The sequence below is a fragment of the Protomyctophum bolini genome (assembly GCF_963924005.1).
Source record: "Protomyctophum bolini genome assembly, chromosome: 18".
Taxonomy (NCBI): Eukaryota; Metazoa; Chordata; class Actinopteri; order Myctophiformes; family Myctophidae; genus Protomyctophum; species Protomyctophum bolini.
Window position 1 is genome coordinate 16129667 of NC_137879.1, and position 22203 is coordinate 16151869.

Genomic DNA, 22203 nt, shown 5'->3' on the forward strand with positions numbered 1-22203 from the left:
GAATTGTACTGTAATTCAGCAAACTGTTAATAAATATTTCAATCAATCAAAAAAACCACATTGATATTCCAGGCGTTGTGAGCTTGTAGATCTGCTTATTAAAACAATTGCAAATGTGGAATATTTTGGAACATCTTGGCAACGCGGCCAATTACATCTTAATTTGGGGTCCTTCCTTGACATGAAAACGTTTGAGAAGCACTGCTCTCTTAATCTTTTTTATTTATTTCATTTTTTCTGACAACTAAACTAGCCAATTACTGCACTACCCCATCTCTCCCGGCTATGGGATGGAGATGGAGACACTGCACACTATGCACAGGGGCGCGATAGTCGACACAGCCTGCCTGCCCTGTTCAGTACTGTAGGCAGTAGTATAGTACACAGATAGTACAGTGAAAGCAGCCAGGTGCGTTGAAGAGACGTGGTTTTAATGGACGCTTCTAGTGTCACTTTTTTATGTGCCAAACTGTCAGAAACAGCGGAGTATATGAAAAGATAGCGAGGCAGTGAGCACAGGGACCACGGGAGGGGATGACATGACACACACCACGGCTGCTGCGGCATGGCTGGGTGTCTAAAAAACAAACAAGAAAAAAGAAGAACCAGATCCCGGAACTAACGTTAGCTAACACTAGCTAGCTTTTTGTTGACAGTGTGTGCGCGTGCTGTCAAGTCAGGAACTTGAACCTCACCTCATTTAATTAAACTTCAGCTTAACTTGAACTTCAGCCCCTCAAACTTGGCTCAAGAAAGTTTTCTACTACTTGTGAGAGACTGAAACTTCTCAAAGTTCGTGTGGGCTGCTTCGAACCCACACTCTTGTCTTCTCTGTGGAGATTGGAGAATTATGGCTTCAAGGGGAATCTTTTCTTCGGGTCCTCCTCCGATGAATGCCAGCAGCGTGAGCCCCATGAACGCTGCACTGTCCGCACATGCTGCGGGGCTGAGGATGACAGGTCTGCCGCCACCTCTCCCTCCTCCGGCCGGGGGGTTCCCCTCTCGACCCATGAACAACTCTCCACACCAGTACCACCAGGTCAGTCTGTTGACAGGTCACTGATCAGTGTGACTATACCACGTGTTCTGTGCCAGAAATCAGTCGTGAATGCTCTTTTAAATTGACTCAAATGTCCTTTCCATTTGTATACAACTTGATAAATTAATTAACACAGATTTTACTGTGTGATAAATGGGGTGCAGGGACGCGCGCTACTCGACAATTGGAAGGTCGGGTTACTTTGTGGCTGCTGTGGCGTCCTTGCCTTGGGTTGCACAATCACATGTGTGTGTGTGTGTGTGTGTGTGTGTGTAAACTATATAAGCTCAAATCCCAACAGCAGAACAGCTGAGAGATTGTAAACTAAAAAGGGGAAAGGTGAGAGCTGTCAAAAAGAAAGGGGGAAAAAAACAAATAAGTGCTCTACAGTCATCACTTCCGCATTTGAACGTGCTTTACAGTTTTCCTGTCATGCCTTTAGTTCAAGAACTGGTTCAAGTTCAAGTGATTGCTGGACATGAATGTTGGTAGATTTGTTTAACTTTAAGCCGCTCAATTTGGAGGAGGCGTTGTTTTCTTTATCCATGATTTATGTCTGCTGCCCTGTGTCCGACATGTCAGCTGTACTGTATGTAATGATGCTTACATACAGCATCCATGCACGTTGAAACTGGCTGCTCTCCCACTGTCAAACTGCACTGGCAGTTTTATGTCCTTTGTACAAGGTATTCCTGTACTTCTCATTATGTGGACATAAATAAACATTTAAAATGTGTGTGTGTGTGTGTGTGTGTGTGTGTGTGTGTGTGTGTGTGTGTGTGTGAGAGAGAGAGAGAGGGAGCAAGAGGAAGACTCACTTGTACTTACTTGCTTTCACTTACTTGCTTTCACACTCATTTTACAATAGTTTGAAATTGTATGGCCACCATCTGTCACAAGCAACGCTCTAGATCAGCATATATTATCATATTTTTTATCACCATCTGTAGATTCCTATTGACTGTGGATCGTATTCAATTTTACTCATCTGCCTGTGTGTGACAGTTTATAATTTAATTATCCAGCTTAATAAGTTCAACTGATTAACGACATCTGTCATAAGCAGCCTGGTCTGTCATAAGCAGCCTGGTCAAGTCAGCAGCAGCACATTTATAAAAGAACAACATGATATAAAAGTTGAAAAGAGTGAGCGATTCTTTTTTAGATTGAATGAGATTATCATCTTAATATCATTCGTTAAACATGTTGATCTGTACTCTCTTCTACTTCGCTTTCCTCAGCGCCCGGGAATACTACCCCCTAGGGTAGGGGGCACGTTAGGGGGGCTGATGTCAATGGGGGGCCAAGTCCCCGGGCCCTCTTACGGTGCTGGGAACATGGCCTTAAGGCCTGCCATGGGGCCCCCGACCATGGACTCCTCCAGGAAGAGGCTCCTACAGCAGCAGCAACAGCAGCAGCAGCAAGGGCCTCTGGGAGGCCTACGACGTGGGTATGTAGATGAGAATGTGTAGATGAATGGAAGGAGATGAGGAACCAATGCCCAGGATGTTGATACAGACACACAAAAGAGACTGTTAAAAGCCATATCGGAGCCATGGTATTTTATTGGGAAACACAACATTTCGGTCTTGGGACCTTCATCAGGTTGTCTTGAGACAAGTGTCCCAATAAACATTTATTTTTATTTTATTTTGCATTTTAAGATGTATACAGGTGGCTTTATCGGTCCTACCTTGGCCATCTCTGATGCACTTTTATATAATGCTTAGTATTCAGTATTCAGTCACGTACAAGCTCACAACGCATCGCGTGTTGTGAGCTTGTAGATTGGCTATTTTCACTACTAATGAAACCTTAAAATTTATTTATGGAAATATCTATAATATTTTCATTTTATTTATTTATCAAATACTGTGTACAATAAATGTGCAAATAAATGTTGGAATAGTTTTGAAATTATGAAAAGCTGATGATTTACGCTAAATGTTTTGAAAACATAATATCCTATAATATAATATTATAATATTATTTCTTTAAATAATATTATAGGAAATGAAATATTTTTTTTTACTTGTGACCCATACAAATTGGTCCGTGACGTAAAGACGGGGGATGTCTTTCCATTTAGGAAACCTTCACCAAGAAGAAGGCTGGGGGGGATTTTATATTAACAATCCAGCAGCACCCAGCTCCCAGTCCAGACCCCAGCCTTGCAGTCTGGGTTTTAACTACTGCTTACAACAAGCGAAGGAAAGACTCAATTAACCCAAGAAATAGGGCTGTCTCATGACCAGCCTTCCGTATCAAAGCAGCAAAGTGTAGCTGGGATATTTTTGACATCAAAACGCATGATGACGCCACTCAATCATAAATCTTGCAAGCAATGATTCCCAGCAGAATTTTATGATTCCATCCACAAGAGTTTTGTCTTATGAGGTTTAGCACTTTAGCTCATGACCAAATGCTCTGTAATGTTACGTACTATGGAGCCACAGGGTGGAAAGTGACATCTTAGGTTCTCATTAAAGCTCTTGAGAATTAGATTTGTCACAATTGGAGAGAGAAAGTGAGTGGTGTAACTTAATTAGAGAAACAAAACAAGCTTTTATTGAGTCAGTACTAGTGATAAGTGGCAGCCTGAGGGTCTGAATTGTAAGTCTAGGGAGAAAATAAAGAGACAGGATTTTGAAAACAAAATGAGCTGTTCACAAATAATTGATAATTAAATTAGAGGTTGCCTTGCCTTGATCTTATTTCTTGAGCTTTCATAGGCATTCGTTTAATTCTATTTGGGGTTTGGGGACCTTACTATATTACTTAAGAATAAAAATCCTTTTTTAGGACCAAAAGACGCAGGATGGCTGACAAGGTTCTCCCTCAGAGGGTAAGATGATGTTAGCCCCCATATTTCATTTTAAATATCACCAGCTGTAGTCTTGCAGTACCCAACTCTCCTGTTGGCTCTTTAGATCCGAGACCTGGTTCCAGAGTCCCAGGCCTACATGGACCTCTTAGCCTTTGAGAGGAAACTGGATCAGACCATTGCCCGCAAACGCATGGAAATCCAGGAGGCCATCAAGAAGCCCATCACGGTAGCAACTCATTTGTTATAAGGTTTTGAGATGATGAATGTAAGATACATTTGAAGCTTAATTTACATCAACCCAATCGTAACATTATGGGGCTACTAATGTTGCTTTTATTTATGTTTGCAGAGTTTATAGTTTTGTCCATAAATAGTGAGATTTATATAACATTTATAGTACAATTGTCTGCATACAGTAGTTCACCAAATGGAATTTGCCCAGCTTGTCCAAACCCTGTGAACCCTTTTATTTTTTGAGAAACGCTATTTTCAGTGGAATACCTGAGTGTGTTTACTTTTTGATATGAGCCTCCAGCCCTCCACCTTAACCCTCCATCGTTCCACAGCAAAAGCGCAAGTTGAGGATCTACATCTCAAACACCTACACGCCTGGCAAGCCTGAGGGTGAGGAAGTGGAGAAGGTGTCCTCCTGGGAGTTGAGGGTGGAAGGCAAACTTCTGGAAGACGTAAGTGACTAAACTGTTTCTAATTCTTGATTTATACTTGGCCGTGCGTGCTGTTGTGTACCGAAGATGGTTGCTAATCAGTTTACTCTCTCGACAGACCAGGTCTTCCACCTTAGCATCAACTGGTCCCTGCACAGCATCACTGTAACTGCCTTTCTACCAGCATGGGCATTGTCCACATAGTCATGTCATCCAAACAATGTCCAGATCCAAACAATGTCCGGGTTTCAGGCGGTTCAGAAATCTCCTTAGTTACTCAGCCCCAGTTGGTCTGTGTCCTTAGCTCACACCATGCAACCAGATGTGTGTTTAGTCCCCAACCCACTCTACGTAATGTGCGTGCACACACACACACACACACACACACACACACACACACACACACACACTCGAAAAAGTAGGGTATTTTTATTATTTTCTCTTTTCTTCCATCGTCTGCCTCAGTTAAGGCATGTGTAGGAGGGATGGGAGGGCAGAAAGGGAGTAGGGTGAGAGGGGGCATGTTGCGCAAACTAGACACTTTGGCAGGGATTCAGAGAAGCGGGGGGGGGATGTGTGCAACATCTCTGGCTTATTCTCCACAGCCCCACCCCCATGTGGTCACGGCCAAAACAATGCAGCTGCACGGAAGGACACACAACATAATGCAACTCAGAAACTAGTCTTTAAAAAAACCCTCCTGTCCTTTCACCCCCTTCCCTGCTATTTCTACTCTTAAGCCCGGAAAACAGAAAAAGAAGTTCTCGTCTTTCTTCAAGAGCCTGGTCATTGAGCTCGACAAGGACCTCTATGGACCTGACAACCACTTGGTAGAGGTAGGACATACTTAAGTTGTAACCATACATGTGCATTGTGCACCTGTAATGTATTGATGATGGGTGCACACCAAAGTAAAGCTTTCCTAATGGTTACTGTTGGTACTACAATCATAATTTGAAAGCACTATAATCTCTAGTGAATTTGTTTTGTAATCATACTTTGATTGACAATTGAATATTGTTGTATTCTTAAGAATCTATTTTGAATGGTCTGATGAACAAGTGAAGAAGTGAAAGAAGATCTAGCATCTAGCACAGCTAGGTCTGTCCTCCTTTAGTACCAATACCAGGATATTGGACTCTTTACCTGAGGATGTGTCTCACAAGACTGAAAGATTACGGCACTACAATGTTGATTGTTGATATTTCACCCACAAAATAACTCAAACCTCACCAGCAGGTTACAGTCATTGCAACAGATCTAGGATAAGTACACCATCTGCTAATGCTGGCACCCAACCAATATCAACTTGCAGTGTTTTCTCATGCTTCGCTACACTATCATTTCCATTCATTAAATAAAGGAAAATGCAAATGTATCCACTCTGGGTCTACGCTGACTATACCATTTCCATCTATGTAATTCACTCTGTTAGTGGCACAGAATGCCCACCACTCAGGAGACGGATGGCTTCCAAGTGAAACGGCCCGGGGACGTGAATGTGAAATGTACACTACTGCTCATGCTTGACCACCAGGTATGTGATCATCTATTCTACACACAAGCCACACAAAATGTACTTGTTATAATCTTTCACATTTTGAATGTGTATCAGTGTGCTTTTGCAATGTACGGAATTTTAGACCACAGACCTCCAAGTTGATATCAGCAGCTTGTGTTGTATTCGTAGTGCTTGCAGAACATTTGAGTCTGTCAATTCGTACAGCAGAGGCTTAGGTCGGCATTCATTGAACCACGCTTCGCTATTTTGAAGACCCTTCGATCCAACATTCCTTATAGCAGCACGACTACATACTTTTGATTGTAGCTCAGCGCACTGTTAATCAGATCGCTTATCTTGGCAGAGTTACTGCAATGCTCCACCTGTTGAGCGACCTAGCACACCTTTACCTTTCCTCCCACTGTCCTACTCTGCCTAACTGCTTTTCTCCCATTATTAACTTTGGCCATTCCTCTCTCCCCACAATGCTAGCCACCTCAGTACAAACTGGATCCGCGGCTGGCACGGCTGCTGGGCGTGCACACCCAGACAAGGGCCAGCATCATGCAGGCCTTGTGGCTCTACATCAAGAACAACAAGCTGCAGGACAGCCATGAGAAGGAGTTCATCAACTGCAACCGCTACTTCAGACAGGTGGGGAAGCCTTAAGACCTGAGGCCAATTCTAAAAGTGTTCTAAAAAAAAACCTATGTTGCTATATCAGTGGTGCTCGAACCTTTTTTTATGTCAAGGACCCCCAAAAAAATGTTTTCTTTGCAAAATATATATTTATTCAAAGATTTGCACACATTTTCACGATCTTTCAAAAATAGGACATCTACAAGCTCATAGCACGGCGCGAAGTGATGAGCTTGTATATCTGCTATTCTTAAACAGCCAAAGTATAAAATGACGCAGATGCTTTCCCACATTAAATGGGTTCTTAACATTGAACTAATACTACATTTCTCACTGTTAGTTCTCCTACTGCAAATACTTTGAGCATATGGTTTTTACGGCATGGCTCTACAGGAGGCTAGCCATCTGTCTGTGTGATTGTCCGAAGTTAATCTTGCAAACCGCTGGACCGATCAGTGCCACATATCTTGTGTACGCTGTCAGTAGAAGGCCAAAGAAGTACCTCCTCTTTTTGGCTGAAACCTAGCCAAAATGTGGACTCATAATTCATAGACAATTGACATCTCCATCCACATGATGGGATTTCCATTTATATCATAACATGTTATATAAAAAGAGTGTTCACAAGATTGAAGCCATTAGCTGCTACCTTTACATACGCTGTAATTTGTTTGTTCGTCCTACAGTGTGCACAGCTTGCTCTATTTTAACATAATGTCCTGCAGATTTTTGGCTGTCCTCGCATGAAGTTCTCTGAGATCCCCATGAAATTGGCTGGCCTGCTGCAGCACCCTGACCCCATCATCATCAATCACATTATTAGGTATTGTGTGTGTGTGTGTGTGTGTGTGTGTGTGTGTGTGTGTGTGTGTGTGTGTGTGTGTGTGTGTGTGTGTGTGTGTGTGTGTGTGTGTGTGTGTGTGTGTGTGTGTGTGTGTGTGTGTGTGAGAGAGAGAGATCAGAGTCTCATTCATTCATAAGCCCCTTGAGCACAGATTCTGTTTTATTTACATGAAAAGACGGGGAGATGATATAATTTAAAACGAACACACCTATCTATGACCCCTTGTACACTTACATATGTATTCCGATTCCGATATTTCCGTCTTTTCTCATCTTTTCAAACGAACACAGTTCAATTCCTTGCATCGACTGTGTGTGCAACGACCTTTATCCTCAAGTTTTAGGGAAAGGGAACATCTATACAAATTTACATATAGTTTTTGTTATTCTGAAAACCAATTGAAAGAGATTCATCACTTGATGTATTTATTAACACATTGACCATGCGCAGCTGTGTTAATTATTTGCAATAGAGTTGGGATGTTTAAGCAGTTAACTGTTTAAACGTAAAACAAATCACTATCCCTTTAGGAAAATGGAAATTAATTAATTAATATAAATAATTATTCCAATGTTGTATGTAATAATATATGTAATACTGGTTAACTTATTTTTATTTTATTTTGGTCATCAGTCCACCATGTAAACGATACACTCCATGTGGATAAAAACAACAACAATAATACATTATATTACATAGTTATGATCAATAAAGGTATAGGCTGAAGCTAATTCTAAGCTTATTCTACCTACCTTTTCCCAGTCAGAATGTTTTTGGGTGGGGGTGGAGGTGCATTATATATACAGTATGCTTTATTCAATTAGGACAGTGAACGGAGAGACTGGAAGGGCAAGAAGGAGAGATGACATACACTTGACTACAGTAAAGAGCTCCAGGTCGGATTGGAACTGGGCTCAGCTGCGAGAGGGCTTCCGTATCCAATCACATTTTAACAGTGGATCATTCCATTGTAAATCCTTATCAAGTGTCAGCAATTCCACTATACCAAGACAGCAGAGACACATACGTGCCACAGATTACACACACCCAAAGCGAGTTTGAAACTATGACCAACGACAAAAAACTCCCATACCTATTGGGAGAAATACAACTATGTGCAAACTAGGGATGTCCCAATACACTTATTTTGTTCCCGATCCGATCCCGATACCACAATTTCTGTGTTAGCCGATACCAGTGTTGTGATCTCGTGTTGTGTTTGTAGCTATCTAGCTATATATCTCGTGTTGTGTTTATAGCAGACTCCACTCATACAGTATGTGCACTTGCAGTTTGGGCAACTCGAAAGCAAACTCCAAATGCCCAACATTTTATTTACCTGCCATAGTGTCAACCCCTGTGTCGGATCGGTGGTTAGACTGGCATATTCGCCGATTAATGATACCGATACAGTATCGGGACATAATGCAAACATAGCAGCAAGATTTGTGAACTGTTGCGACAAAAGGTTAGCCAATGGAATAGAACCACCCTGTACCAAGTAGACCGACTGCACATGTAAGTAAGCAGAGCTGCTACCATCTTAAATCTGTTTTTTTTGTATACTATTTAAATGGTCTTGAGGAAACAATGCTGCTATTTGTCCCAAAGTGATTGCAAAAAAATGCTGCTTGTTTCAAAAAAGCTTTATACCCTCTATAACGAGTATATAACGATGCAATGTGACATAGCTCTGTTTACAAAATGCTGTACCCCCTCCAACTGTATATACTTTACCCATTTTCCCAAACTGCTTTTATTGTATTTTGACACTTGCTTTGGCAATGTAAACATATGTTTTCTCATGCCAATAAAGCTCCTTTGAATTGATCATCCTACACATTTTGAATCTATGCTCTTCATATTCATATTTGACACTGCACGGATTTGAGCTCTTGTCGGTTTATCATAATCCCCATTAGATTTATTTCAGATTTTTATTGAAGGGATAGCCCCTTGAGATGCAGCATCTCATTTTCAAGGGGGACTCGTAAAACAGCGAACAAGATACATAAAACATACAGTACACGGATACAACAGTTACCCTAATGATCTGAGTTTCTTTTCTGAAATCCTCATGTATGCCTCCATGTGTCTTCATGAGCAGCGTGGACCCCACAGACCAGAAGAAGACTGCATGCTATGACATTGACGTGGAGGTGGATGACCCGCTGAAGAGCCAGATGAACAGCTTCCTGTCCTCTACAACCAACCAGCAGGAGATCGCTGCTTTAGAGATGAAGGTAATGGTATGGCTGGTCTATTCAGACCAAGTTATAAGGTCTGCACTGGCCAGGGCTTTTAATGACTTGTGACTAGGCCAACAAATCATTCTACCTTTGAAGCCTTATTCTTTTACTTTGTCGACACACAAAAACAGCGAAAATAACCTATTTACAATTGATTGATGCTAATATAATGCTATGTGGATGTTAGTCTTTTGTGATCGATTCATTCGTTTATTGATAATTGATAACCTTATCGATTGATTTACTGATTAATGAGCAGCGTTTATTTATTGAAATCTGAGAATCTTAATTTCTATCAATAATGTCTAACATAAAAATCATCATTTTGCTGACATACAGAAAGAATACAAAAGGCATATTATACTATTAAACTTTGGTGAAGCAGGGAGCAAAACTTTATTTAAATAATAATGTTACACTGTGCAGACTCGATCCTTTATGTTGATTCTCCCTCTGTCTAAAGCCCAAACCACACCAATGGGTCGCCCTCCTTGCAACCAAACGGTTGCGAGTAGATGCATGGCGACCCTTTGGTGTGGTTTGGGCCATTGGATTGAATCAGTTGACTGGGTTCGACATGCAACAGGACATATCACACCGTCTTGTCCCGTCTCAACCCTTTTGGTGTGCTTTGGGCTTAAAAGTTTAACAGGTGAAATGTGCCTTGGTCTGGTTGATTGCTTGATTGAAATATTTATTAACAGTTTGCAGAAATACAGTACATTTCAAGCACAACTCAATACAAAAGAATCTTGTTCTTTGGTTGACTTTTTTGATTACGTTGGTGGCCATTTTATCACCGGAAAGATTAGCCTCCAGGATGGAACCTAGGTAGGTAATTTCATCTTTTCGTGTGATAATATTGTCACCCACTCTAACCAAGAAGCCATCTGCCCTGCTGTGATTACTATTTGATCCAAAGAGAAGTTTTTCCCAGGTGTAAGGATAGTTTGTTATCAGCGAGCCAATTGCAGATTCTACCGATGGTTACTATGTGTTATATTACTGGTTACTATGTTTTATCCATAGAACAAGGCTATACTAAATGGTTACATACTGTATATGAGCTTTTCATTAGATACATGTTCTGTACCTGCAGATCCATGAGACCATTGAATCCATTAACCAACTGAAGACCCAGAGGGATTTCATGCTGAGCTTCAGTAACAGCCCCCAAGACTTCATTACTGACTGGCTGAAGTCCCAAAGCAGAGATCTGAAGGTCATTCTACTACTCATATCACTTGCCTGTCCACATTTTACAGTGACATTTATTGGTCAAATTAATTCTGTTTTCCAGTCTACCAAAGGTAACCCGATGTGTGCTGCTAGAAAGTAGAGTCAAAGCATAACAAAAAAAGTATTCATCATCATCTTAAAATCAATATGGACAATGTCCCTCCCTATCAACAAGATTGCAATACAGACCCAATGTTATGGCTATATTCCCGTATTTCTTGGAATGATAATCTGGTTATTTCTTAAATGTCATTTTGAAACATAAAACAATTTGCAATAATCTGTGATGGGATTATTTCCCTTAAATCTGATTCAAGATGTATGCTCTTGACAATCAAACAACACATCAAACCATTGATTGTTCCTTTTATTGTACATAAGAATGACAACTTTGTTGTTGTAGAAATTCCACACATGCCCATGTAACCACATGATCCTTTGCATCCCTATTCTGGGGCATAAATTCAACAAAAAGATTTTGTGTAGAACAGCAGTCTTCAACGTTTTTCAGACCAATGACAAGTTAGCTGAGAGAGTTGAAGCAGGGCTCTGTAATTGGTCTGCTTTTTTCCCCTCTGCACCTTGTAGATCAAAAATAGACCATCTACAAGCTTGCGACACCTCAGAGCACAGGGCTTTGGGAGTTTGTAGATCTGCTGTTTTTGTGTTCTCCACACAAAGATTTGGTGTAGGCCCTGTAGTAAATGAGGACCCCCTGTTGAAGGCCACTGGTGTAGAGAGAAAAGGCTAGTGTAGAGTCCTGTGGGACCCTGCTCAAGTAAGTGAGCACTGAGCATGTTTATGCAACGCGACTGGCAGCTTGGTTGAATGAAACGGAGCCCCCTGGAGGATCAACTGCATAATTGAATTGTTGAAAAACCAGTTCATAGTTTTCTTGCCCTACGATATGACAACAATGCAACATTTAATGTAATTTAATGCTGTTTGCTTGGAGACTACTGTATGAATATGATGAGAGAGTCCAATTCTGTTAGCCTGCCAGGGATGTGTAGAAATGTTTATTTTTTTCACTTTTGTTTATTCAAGATTTCAGGGTATACAGTAAATCAGATTGATAGTTAAATTTAGACCATTTTATAATTATGTATATTAATGTTAACCCAAGATCGAAGGACCAGGCTTTTCAAGCCAAATGTAGAAAATACCTTGAAAGTAATCCAACTACAAAAAGTACTCATAAAAACCAGGCATTGAGCCTTTACCATTGTAATTTACACAAAATAGTTATAGAACCTTTTAGTTAATAAGTTTAGAATTAGTTTAAGCAGGAATACCTTTCATGAAAATGTTTAGTATAATATTAAACCTTTTTAGAGAAGTTTAGAATGTGCCCAAATTAATGGAAAATGAGTGAAATGCCCCTTTAAGTTACCAAGACATAGGAAATACTTTGAACCCTAGTAAATCCAACATTTTAATTATAAACAAAACCTTGAAGACGCAGACGCAAAAATGAGGAAACTGAGTGAATTAAGTTTTAGAATGTTAAGTAATTGTCAATTTGACAAGGAATGTGTTCGAATTCGGAAGTACAATTACATCAATATAATTTACAAGTGTCCAATGGGTTCCAAAGTAACTCTTCTGCCCGTGGATAATACAATTATATTCAAAATGACGCAATTTTTGTTTGTCTATTATGATTGGAGGAATGTCCCACATTGTCTGTCCGCACCCACGTGTAGTAAATCTGATTTGTCCAGCACATGGATGGAACTTCAGGCCGGGAGTGCATGAAGGCTGTTGTCATCGTGACCTGATGAAACTCTCTTTCCTTACAAAAACAAGAATCTACAGCTGTCTCCTGATAGTGTTGGATATGTTTACACCTTCCAAGAGCCGCTATCAAAACTGCCAAGGCAGAATACATGTAGGCCAAAAACAGGGCTAAATTATTGTAAGTTAACTGGCTGGGGAGATATCATATAGTGAGGGTGAATCTGGCGACATAAATCTATAATATAAATGATAAAATAGGCCGTGAAATGGACAACAGGGCGGAGACAAAGTGACATGACATTATGGGATGAGATGAAAACATATTTTGGTCATAAACATGTGCAAACACCAAGGCAGGGCCTAGGCCAAAAGTTAAAGATGATAGGGCTGTCCAGCTTGAAATGACGTGTAAACAACATACATTTTATCCATCACAGATAACATAACACAATATATGTGACACACCCATACGGAACATACCAAAAAGATGATAATACGGTATAACCCATCGTTTTTGTCATTTTGTCATTTTTTTCAAATCTTCAAAAATGATGAAAAACGGCGCGCTATATATGTATGTATATATATGTATGCCGTACGATATGGGCTATAGCCCATGGTCCAAAATGATGAGAAACGAGGCTAACTTTTTTTTTCAAAATTTCAAAAAACATGGGCTATAACCCATCGTTTTTGTCATTTCGTCATTTTTTTCAAATCTTCAAAAATTATGAAAAACGGCGCGCTATAGTATGCCGTACGATATGGGCTATAGCCCATGGTCCAAAATGATGAGAAACGAGGCTAACTTCTTTTTTCAAAATTTCAAAAAACATGGGCTATAACCCATCGTTTTTGTCATTTCGTCATTTTTTTCAAATCTTCAAAAATGATGAAAAACGGCGCGCTATAGTATGCCGTACGATATGGGCTATAGCCCATGGTCCAAAATGATGAGAAACGAGGCTAACTTTTTTTTTCAAAATTTCAAAAAACATGGGCTATAACCCATCGTTTTTGTCATTTCGTCATTTTTTTCAAATCTTCAAAAATGATGAAAAACGGCGCGCTATAGTATGCCGTACGACATGGGCTATAGCCCATGGTCCAAAATGATGAGAAACGAGGCTAACTTTTTTTTTCAAAATTTCAAAAAACATGGGCTATAACCCATCGTTTTTGTCATTTCGTCATTTTTTTCAAATCTTCAAAAATGATGAAAAACGGCGCGCTATAGTATGCCGTACGATATGGGCTATAGCCCATGGTCCAAAATGATGAGAAACGAGGCTAACTTTTTTTTTCCTAAATTTCAAAAAACATGGGCTATAACCCATCGTTTTTGTCATTTCGTCATTTTTTTTAAATCTTCAAAAATGATGAAAAACGGCGCGCTATAGTATGCCGTACGATATGGGCTATAGCCCATGGTCCAAAATGATGAGAAACGAGGCTAACTTTTTTTTTCAAAATTTCAAAAAACATGGGATATAACCCATCGTTTTGGTCATTTCGTCATTTTTTTCAAATCTTCAAAAATGATGAAAAACGGCGCGCTATAGTATGCCGTACGATATGGGCTATAGCCCATGGTCCAAAATGATGAGAAACGAGGCTAACTTTTTTTTTCAAAATTTCAAAAAACATGGGCTACCTATGTACATATAACCACCATATGCAAAATAGTGTGGTAGCACTTTTAGTTACTCCACTGCGCCTTCTACCGATATTGCCCAGAGAATTGCCTCATAGAGAATACTTTTCCTCCGGTGAAAAGAAATCCCTTTCTGGCCAAAAAGTACCATTTATACGTGTGGTGGGGGGCTTCCACTAAGGAAAGTAGGCTTTCTAATGACACAACCCGCCTTTGTTTTGGTGAGTAGCAAAAACGTTGCAATGCATTAGAGCTATGGATCACAGCTAGAGTAGGGGGAGAAATTCCAAAAATAGCCGTCATTACATTTGGTTCTAATGGTATCCCAACACTACTTGACATGGTGTCAAAGATCTCAGTCCAATATCTACGTAAAGAAGGGCATGACCAAAACATATGTATATACAGTACAGTACAGTACGTGGCAGGGGCCGAGCGACACCTATCTCACAGGGGATCAATATCACCATATACAGTAGTTAGGATAACCTAGCTAACTTTAGTGAAATGCACACGATGGATAATTTTGCATTGAATTAGCTCATGCCTTGCACAAATGGAAGAAGAGTGGACAAGACGTAAAATATCTTCCCAATCATCATCCAAAATTTCTTCTCCCAAATTATCTTCCCATTTGTTCTTAATATTTTGTATTGAAGCAGGCCGAAAAGAGAAGATACAATTGTACATAATAGATATTAGGCCCTTCGTGCTCGACAATGGAGTTAAAAAGGAAATACTGGAAATACAGGGTTAAGGCTGCGCACAAGACTGCAAATCTGAAGATATCGAAAGAAGTGTTGATTTGAAAGGGAATATTTTTCAGATAGCTGCTGAAAGGAGGCAAATACATTGCCAATGTACAGATCCCTGAGGTTCGTAATACCAAGTGATGACCATAAAGAGAAGGCACTATCACTGAAAGATGGATGGAATAAAGGGTTTGCTGCTATTGGGGCACTTGTAGAAATGTTGAAATCAAATCTGCTGCATTTGTTTTTTTTCCCAGTTGATGACGGATGTGGCAGGGAATCCAGAGGAGGAGAGGAGGGCCGAGTTCTATGAGGCTGCCTGGGTACCAGAGGCTGTGGGCAGATATGTTTACACCAAGGTAAGCTATCCAACAGCCCACTCAGCAGGTCGTAATGCATTGCAAAGAGGTAGCAGGGTGGCCTCTTTGGTCTTTGGCAGAGGATTATCGCATGAGCTAAAAGGCACATGTTCGACCCCAACAGCTAGTGTACAATCTGTGGTAAAATATGGTGGATGAGCTCTCGATTTCATTCACAGTGCAGTGCTATCCTGATTGAATAAAGCATATTACACCTTAACGTTTAAAGAAAGAAACGCAGGTGTGCTTCCTCTGGAGACTGCCATTGGTTAAGGCAGTGGGTGCTCAGCTTTGAAAATAACTTGACTCATGAACCAACTAAGTGGAAAAGCGGCACTCCAAAATAAAAGATGCAAGACTGTCTCAGATGTAATTTCTCATGTTTATTTGAGAACGCTGACGCGTTTCGGCAAACAGCCTTTTTCAGAGCAGACTAAAAATACTTTCAGTCTTGCATCTTTTATTTTGGAGTGCCGCTTTTTCCGGCATCCGATGGTAAGCATTAGTCCGACATGTGGGAACAACGGTATGAGTACTTGAAGATGCGCTGCTCCCGTGCTTGCGGTTTGAGGTAGGTTGTCAGTCTAACGACTGTCGTACCAATAATAGTGTCTGAACTAAAGCCTGTACCCACTTTTTCCACTTAGTAGGTTTATGAGTTACATTTGTCCTTGTTTTTTTTCAGGTGCAGCAGAAAAGACAAGAGTTGGAGCAGGTGTTGGGTATCCGACTCACATGAAAGCCTAATGTAGAGTGTCAGTTTACACTCATGTTTAAAACAATCGCTAACTGCAATTGGCTTGGAATCAGCAAGCTACTTTTGCAGCTAAAATGTTCCGGCACAATTACAAAGACATCCTCTCAGGCATTATATTATGCGATTGTTTAAGCAGGGTAAAGACTGTGTACAATTGTACATCGTCTCAATGTTTGCCTTTAATGTCTTTTTGTACCGATTGCTGGTTCAAATAATCTTTGCCTTGTTTTACAGTGTATGTTGAATGTTCAAATTTGTCTTTTGTCCATCTACACTTTGCTTAAAATATTTTAAGCATTGGTGCTGTGTAGCCGTTTCTAACCATTTTCAAAGGGTGTCTGTTCACCCAATTACTAAAAAAGAAAAAGCCATAATAAACATTCTATAGGAATAACTGATTTGGAAATAATATTTGGGAGACATGGTATATCCACATTGTTCTTACCTGAAGCGTATCTCTCTTTAAAAAGAAATCATTCTTTGGTAGGCAAGAGGCCTATGGTACTTACTGTCATTGTTTTTGTGGGTGTATTTATTTTCTTTTTTAATCTATATTGTAAAGAGGGTCAGTATGTTTGAGTTATTCTTCATTAGCCATATTTTACATTTCGATGTATGACGGACGGTGTTGCACAGCGAAAATGCCATATCTACAAGCTCTCTAGATCTCTCTTGAAATTCTATGACATGCCCAAAATGGGGACACCAGGTTGAAGGTGGTTTAACATCAAAGGATTTTAGTCATCTCAGTGGTACCGTCTTTTCAGTATACTGTAGACTGCCACTGTACAGATCTATTATGGAGTATGCACCACACTGTCGGAGTGCAGTAATGTCCCTGCAAATCACTATGTACTTTTTTGTATTTTTTTTATCCAAATGGTGGATATTTAATTTGGGAATTAAACTCTTATAATATTATGCAGAAATCCAGGACTCTCAGGAAAACTCTGTTCTGGGAAGATGTTTGTGGGAGCTTCCCATTTTCTCAAGGAAATGAGTCCACTCGGTCCAGCTGTTGGTTCAGTAGAGATTTGTTTGTGTGTATTTCTTAAATGTTGACATGCTGTTGTGATTTGTTGTCAGGGCGTTTTGTTCTCTTCAAGCCAAGAGAGCGAACTGTGGCAGTCTGTGAGGTTTGAGGGGGGTCTCCCTGGAAACAATACATTTGACTCAGACGTCTTAAGAACGCTAACTGGTAGTGATTAAATATGAATTCCAACCATTGAATGTTTTTATGCCAACCATTGTATGTAAACATTGCACCAGACTGTTGCGTGATGAATTTATGAGTCAATTTTAGAACAAGTTTAGGATTAAAATTAAATGCTATGTGGGAAGAAATTGCCTTGAGGGATATGTCCTTATGTCCTTCCAATGAACATTCCACAATACCACGTGTCGCTGTGCCAAAACAGTTTTTGTGTAAGAGGTTCCTCATTTTAGAAACATATTATTGTGCCTCTTAAGTTTTTGTCATACAGTATATTAAGATGATTGCATGTTTTGTATCTTAAATCAATCAATCTTTATCTTTTATACATTGGGAATATTTTGTACAATAAATACACTTGCAAAATCCCAGTCTTTTGTTTCTCTTTGTCTCCACCAGCCGAAGTCATGGGGAGAGTGTGTTTTGCACTCCGTACGTGTGTCCGTCCGTCTGTTACCAGCTAATCTCCGGCACCGCTGGCCCGGTCGATGCCAAACTGTACACACTCCCTGGATGCCAACGATGAACCTCTGCCCCAAATTTTCCACAATGGCGTGTTATAGCGCCACCATGAGGCTGGGTTTTGGAAAACATTTATTTATATTACTTGTACACATTTTATTCACACAACTCTGTATACACTATCTCTATAGTCATGTGATCAACACAGACCTGTCCACTAACCCATATTCCATCCCCATTGGCTAAAGATTGCCTTCCAAAGTTTGCAGGATTGGTCCGTTTTGAACAAAATGCCTCAAATCATGAACACAGAGTGCAATTTGAGGGACATTTTGCATGCACATTCCCATTAGCCAGAGGAAGAAATGCCACTTGACAGCCTCATAGTAGCGCTATAACTGCCCCCTTGGTGTTTCTACCTATAACTGCATGATCTGTGTAAAACTGTAAATAGTCTTTATAGTGCCACCAAGACTTATCTAAAACACATTTTATTAAATTACTCCTTCAGATTTTATCCAAATCTCGTGCAAATCGGTATCTATAGTCATGTGATCATGACAATATTGGCTTCCAAACTTTTCAGGAATGGCCCGTTTTGTACAAAATGCAACAAAACACAGCGTCCTCCATTATAACATATCAACTCTTCAACAGTACTAAGAGACTTCTACTCAGAGAGACTGAGTGATAGTGTAGATGTCTAATGGCCAGTCACTCAGCACAGACATTCCATCAAATCCCAGTTCTCCAATAGTTCAACTTAACTTTGCTAACTGAATGCTAAGATACAAAACACTTCAACAAACAAGACCTCCGGAAAAATTTAGTGTTGCGGAGGATGAGAAACATTAGCAAGTTGCGGAAAAATTGCGGAGTTTTACGAAGGAATTGTGGAAAATTGCGGAAAATTGCGGAAAAAACGTTTGTTTATACACATTATTGTGTGCCTCAGTGGACCAACGGATAAGTCAAATGATATCCGTAGTATACCTAGTAGAAGTTTGCCGGTTCGAACCCCGACATACTAAAATCTTTACGAACACTTTGCATTCCACACTAACATCAACTAGCACAGAAAAGCTGTGTTGTAGTAACCAGCAGTTAGCTCAGTGTGATGAGTGGCTGTGTTTGTGATCCACAGGTCCAGGGTTCAAATCCCACTTTATTCATGTGTCTCTGTGATGCTTTGCTTTGCACACTGACTTTCAGAAGGACAACTTTAAAGCAGCACAGGAATTCCCCATGATTGTGTGCCTCAGTGGACCAACGGATAAGTCAAATGATATCCGTAGTATACCTAGTAGAAGTGTGCCGGTTCGAACCCCGACATACTCAAATCTTTACGGACACTTTGCATTCCACACTAACATCAACTAGCACAGAAAAGCTGTGTTGTAGTAACCAGCAGTTAGCTCAGTGTGATGAGTGGCTGTGTTTGCGGAAAAAACGATGGGTTGAAATTTTGGGAAAAAAAAGTTAGCCTCGTTTCTCATCATTTTGGACCATGGGCTATAGCCCATATCGTACGGCATACTATAGCACGCCGTTTTTCATCATTTTGGAGGATTTAAAAAAAATGAAAAAAAAAAAAAAAACGATGGGTTATAGCCCATGTTTTTTGAAATTTTGAAAAAAAAAGTTATCCTCGTTTCTCATCATTTATTTTATAGGCTATCATTTCTTTATGTGCTGATCGACCAATATGTTGGGGACACATGCCTACATATTTTATCTGAGATTTGGGAACAATTTATTGATTCAGCATGAAGACTAAAGCCTTCTGAATAAATCTATACGCAAGTGTATGCCTCCGCAAATGTCTACGCCACCTAAAGAGGATTTGACGGAGTTTCCGACCAACCTACGTGAGCGTCAAGTTCACGGCCATTTCCTTGAATTCCAAATTAAAATGTGGGAAATCCACGTAAATTCCGCTAGCACGTCACGTCATGTTATCATCGTAAACGCCGTTGTGAATTTGGACCATGGTGTTGCAAAGCAAAAGAAAGCGCTGGTAGTGTACTATCCAAGCTTCTGCCTGGATATAGGGTTCGAAGCCCTACAGCGCTGTAACCTGCTAACCTTAGTCCTGTTGTATGTTCACATTAAATATGAAATTCACTATTTCACCAGTGTGAAGTCAACTTGGAGAAATGGAGAGTAAAGGGTTAAATCTGGACTGACAATCATTGCCACTGACACTCTGCTGATTGTCACTCACTCACTCACTCCCCAATTGCCTCACTAATCAGTATCAGTGCATTCACTGCACCTGAGAGTAGGGCGTTGGCCAAACACAGGAAACACACAAACCTCCATGAGAAACAACAGTGTGCATCCAAACAGGAGCAACACACACAAACAGCAGAGCAGAACGGTGCAGCCATATAAATGCTGGAGAGACAGCCGGTGAGAGAACTGTATATCTGTGACAGATCATGCCAGTTGCATGCCAGTTCATGGACACTTGTTATTGTTTGTTGTTGTTTATGATGACTTGAGTTGAAGTTAAAGGAAACATGATGGCCAATTGGACATGAACAATGAACATGATCATTTGATTTAAAATACATTTGAATTGATTATTGATTGATAAAAACGTTTCAATGATGCTAATTAATTCAGTTTATTTAATTTACATTTCATGAGTTTATTATGTTTAAAAACTGTTTAGAAACGAATTGAGCAAAAAATGAATTGATTTAGAAATGAGTTGATTAAGAGACACTTAAGTAAAAATGATATTTAGGTGTTTAGAACATGTAAAGTATGTGTATTGATTGAATGTGCATTATACTTACATTAGTTCTTTTTTATTTTCCCTTTAAGGTTTTTCACCTTACCTGACTTACCCACTAACTGACTTACACAATACCGGTACAACTGTACTCAACTACAAAGTAAAGAAGAGTAAAAAGAAGGAAACTGTGTGGTCATTATATGAGTGAAAGCCAGTAACAATCTGCATATGGTCTGTGCCATCCCTTTCAAGCAGGGAAACTGCAAAAAATACTAAATAGCTTGACAACCAGTGTTAAGATGCTGTGTTTAGATTACCCCACCTGAAACTAATCTATAATACGATATGGGCTATAGCCCATGGTCCAAAATGATGAGAAACGAGGCTAACTCTTTTTTTCAAAATTTCAAAAAACATGGGCTATAACCCATCGTTTTTGTCATTTTGTCATTTTTTTCAAATCCTCAAAAATGATGAAAAACGGCACGCTATAGTATGCCGTACGATATGGGCTATAGCCCATGGTCCAAAATGAAGAGAAACGAGGCTAACTTTTTTTTTCAAAATTTAAAAAACATGGGCTATAACCCATCGTTTTTGTCATTTCGTCATTTTTTTCAAATCCTCAAAAATGATGAAAAACGGCGCGCTATAGTATGCCGTACGATATGGGCTATAGCCCATGGTCCAAAATGATGAGAAACGAGGCTAACTTTTTTTTTCAAAATTTCAAAAAACATGGGCTATAACCCATCGTTTTTGTCATTTCGTCATTTTTTTCAAATCCTCAAAAATTTTGAAAAACGGCGCGCTATAGTATGCCGTACGATATGGGCTATAGCCCATGGTCCAAAATGATGAGAAACGAGGCTAACATTTTTTTTCAAAATTTCAAAAAACATGGGCTATAACCCATCGTTTTTGTCATTTTTTCATTTTTTTCAAATCCTCAAAAATGATGAAAAACGGCGCGCTATAGTATGCCGTACGATATGGGCTATAGCCCATGGTCCAAAATGATGAGAAACGAGGCTAACTTTTTTTTTTCAAAATTTCAAAAAACATGGGCTATAACCCATCGTTTTTGTCATTTTGTCATTTTTTTCAAATCCTCAAAAATGATGAAAAACGGCGCGCTATAGTATGCCGTACGATATGGGCTATAGCCCATGGTCCAAAATGATGAGAAACGAGGCTAACTTTTTTTTTCAAAATTTCAAAAACATGGGCTATAACCCATCGTTTTTGTCATTTCGTCATTTTTTTCAAATCCTCAAAAATGATGAAAAACGGTGCGCTATAGTATGCCGTACGATATGGGCTATAGCCCATGGTCCAAAATGAAGAGAAACGAGGCTAACTTTTTTTTTCAAAATTTCAAAAACATGGGCTATAACCCATCGTTTTTGTCATTTCGTCATTTTTTTCAAATCCTCAAAAATGTTGAAAAACGGCGCGCTATAGTATGCCGTACGATATGGGCTATAGCCCATGGTCCAAAATGATGAGAAACGAGGCTA

The 22203-nt window shown here is 39.8% G+C and overlaps 1 protein-coding gene across 1 annotated transcript; it reads left to right on the plus strand.

Moving 5' to 3' along the window:
• Positions 1–338: 338 nt before the first annotated feature.
• smarcd2 (SWI/SNF related BAF chromatin remodeling complex subunit D2) lies at positions 339–17836 on the plus strand. Its single transcript, XM_080789374.1, has 13 exons — positions 339–1039; positions 2281–2489; positions 3842–3884; positions 3970–4092; positions 4433–4552; positions 5272–5367; positions 5967–6068; positions 6525–6686; positions 7397–7494; positions 9623–9758; positions 10864–10986; positions 15407–15508; positions 16194–17836. The coding sequence occupies exons 1-13, from the start codon at positions 851–853 to the stop codon at positions 16245–16247; spliced, it is 1557 nt and encodes a 518-aa protein (XP_080645500.1). The 5' UTR covers positions 339–850; the 3' UTR covers positions 16248–17836.
• Positions 17837–22203: the final 4367 nt, after the last annotated feature.

What these genes read in the sequence shown, in the direction of transcription:
- smarcd2 (XM_080789374.1), top strand. Translation starts at nt 851, where the DNA reads ATGGCTTCAAGGGGAATCTTTTCTTCGGGTCCTCCTCCGATGAATGCC. An exon ending in AAGGCAAACTTCTGGAAGAC is followed by an intron (nt 4,553 to 5,271) that starts GTAAGTGACTAA and finishes TCTACTCTTAAG; the next exon opens with CCCGGAAAACAGAAAAAGAA. An exon ending in TCGCTGCTTTAGAGATGAAG is followed by an intron (nt 9,759 to 10,863) that starts GTAATGGTATGG and finishes CTGTACCTGCAG; the next exon opens with ATCCATGAGACCATTGAATC.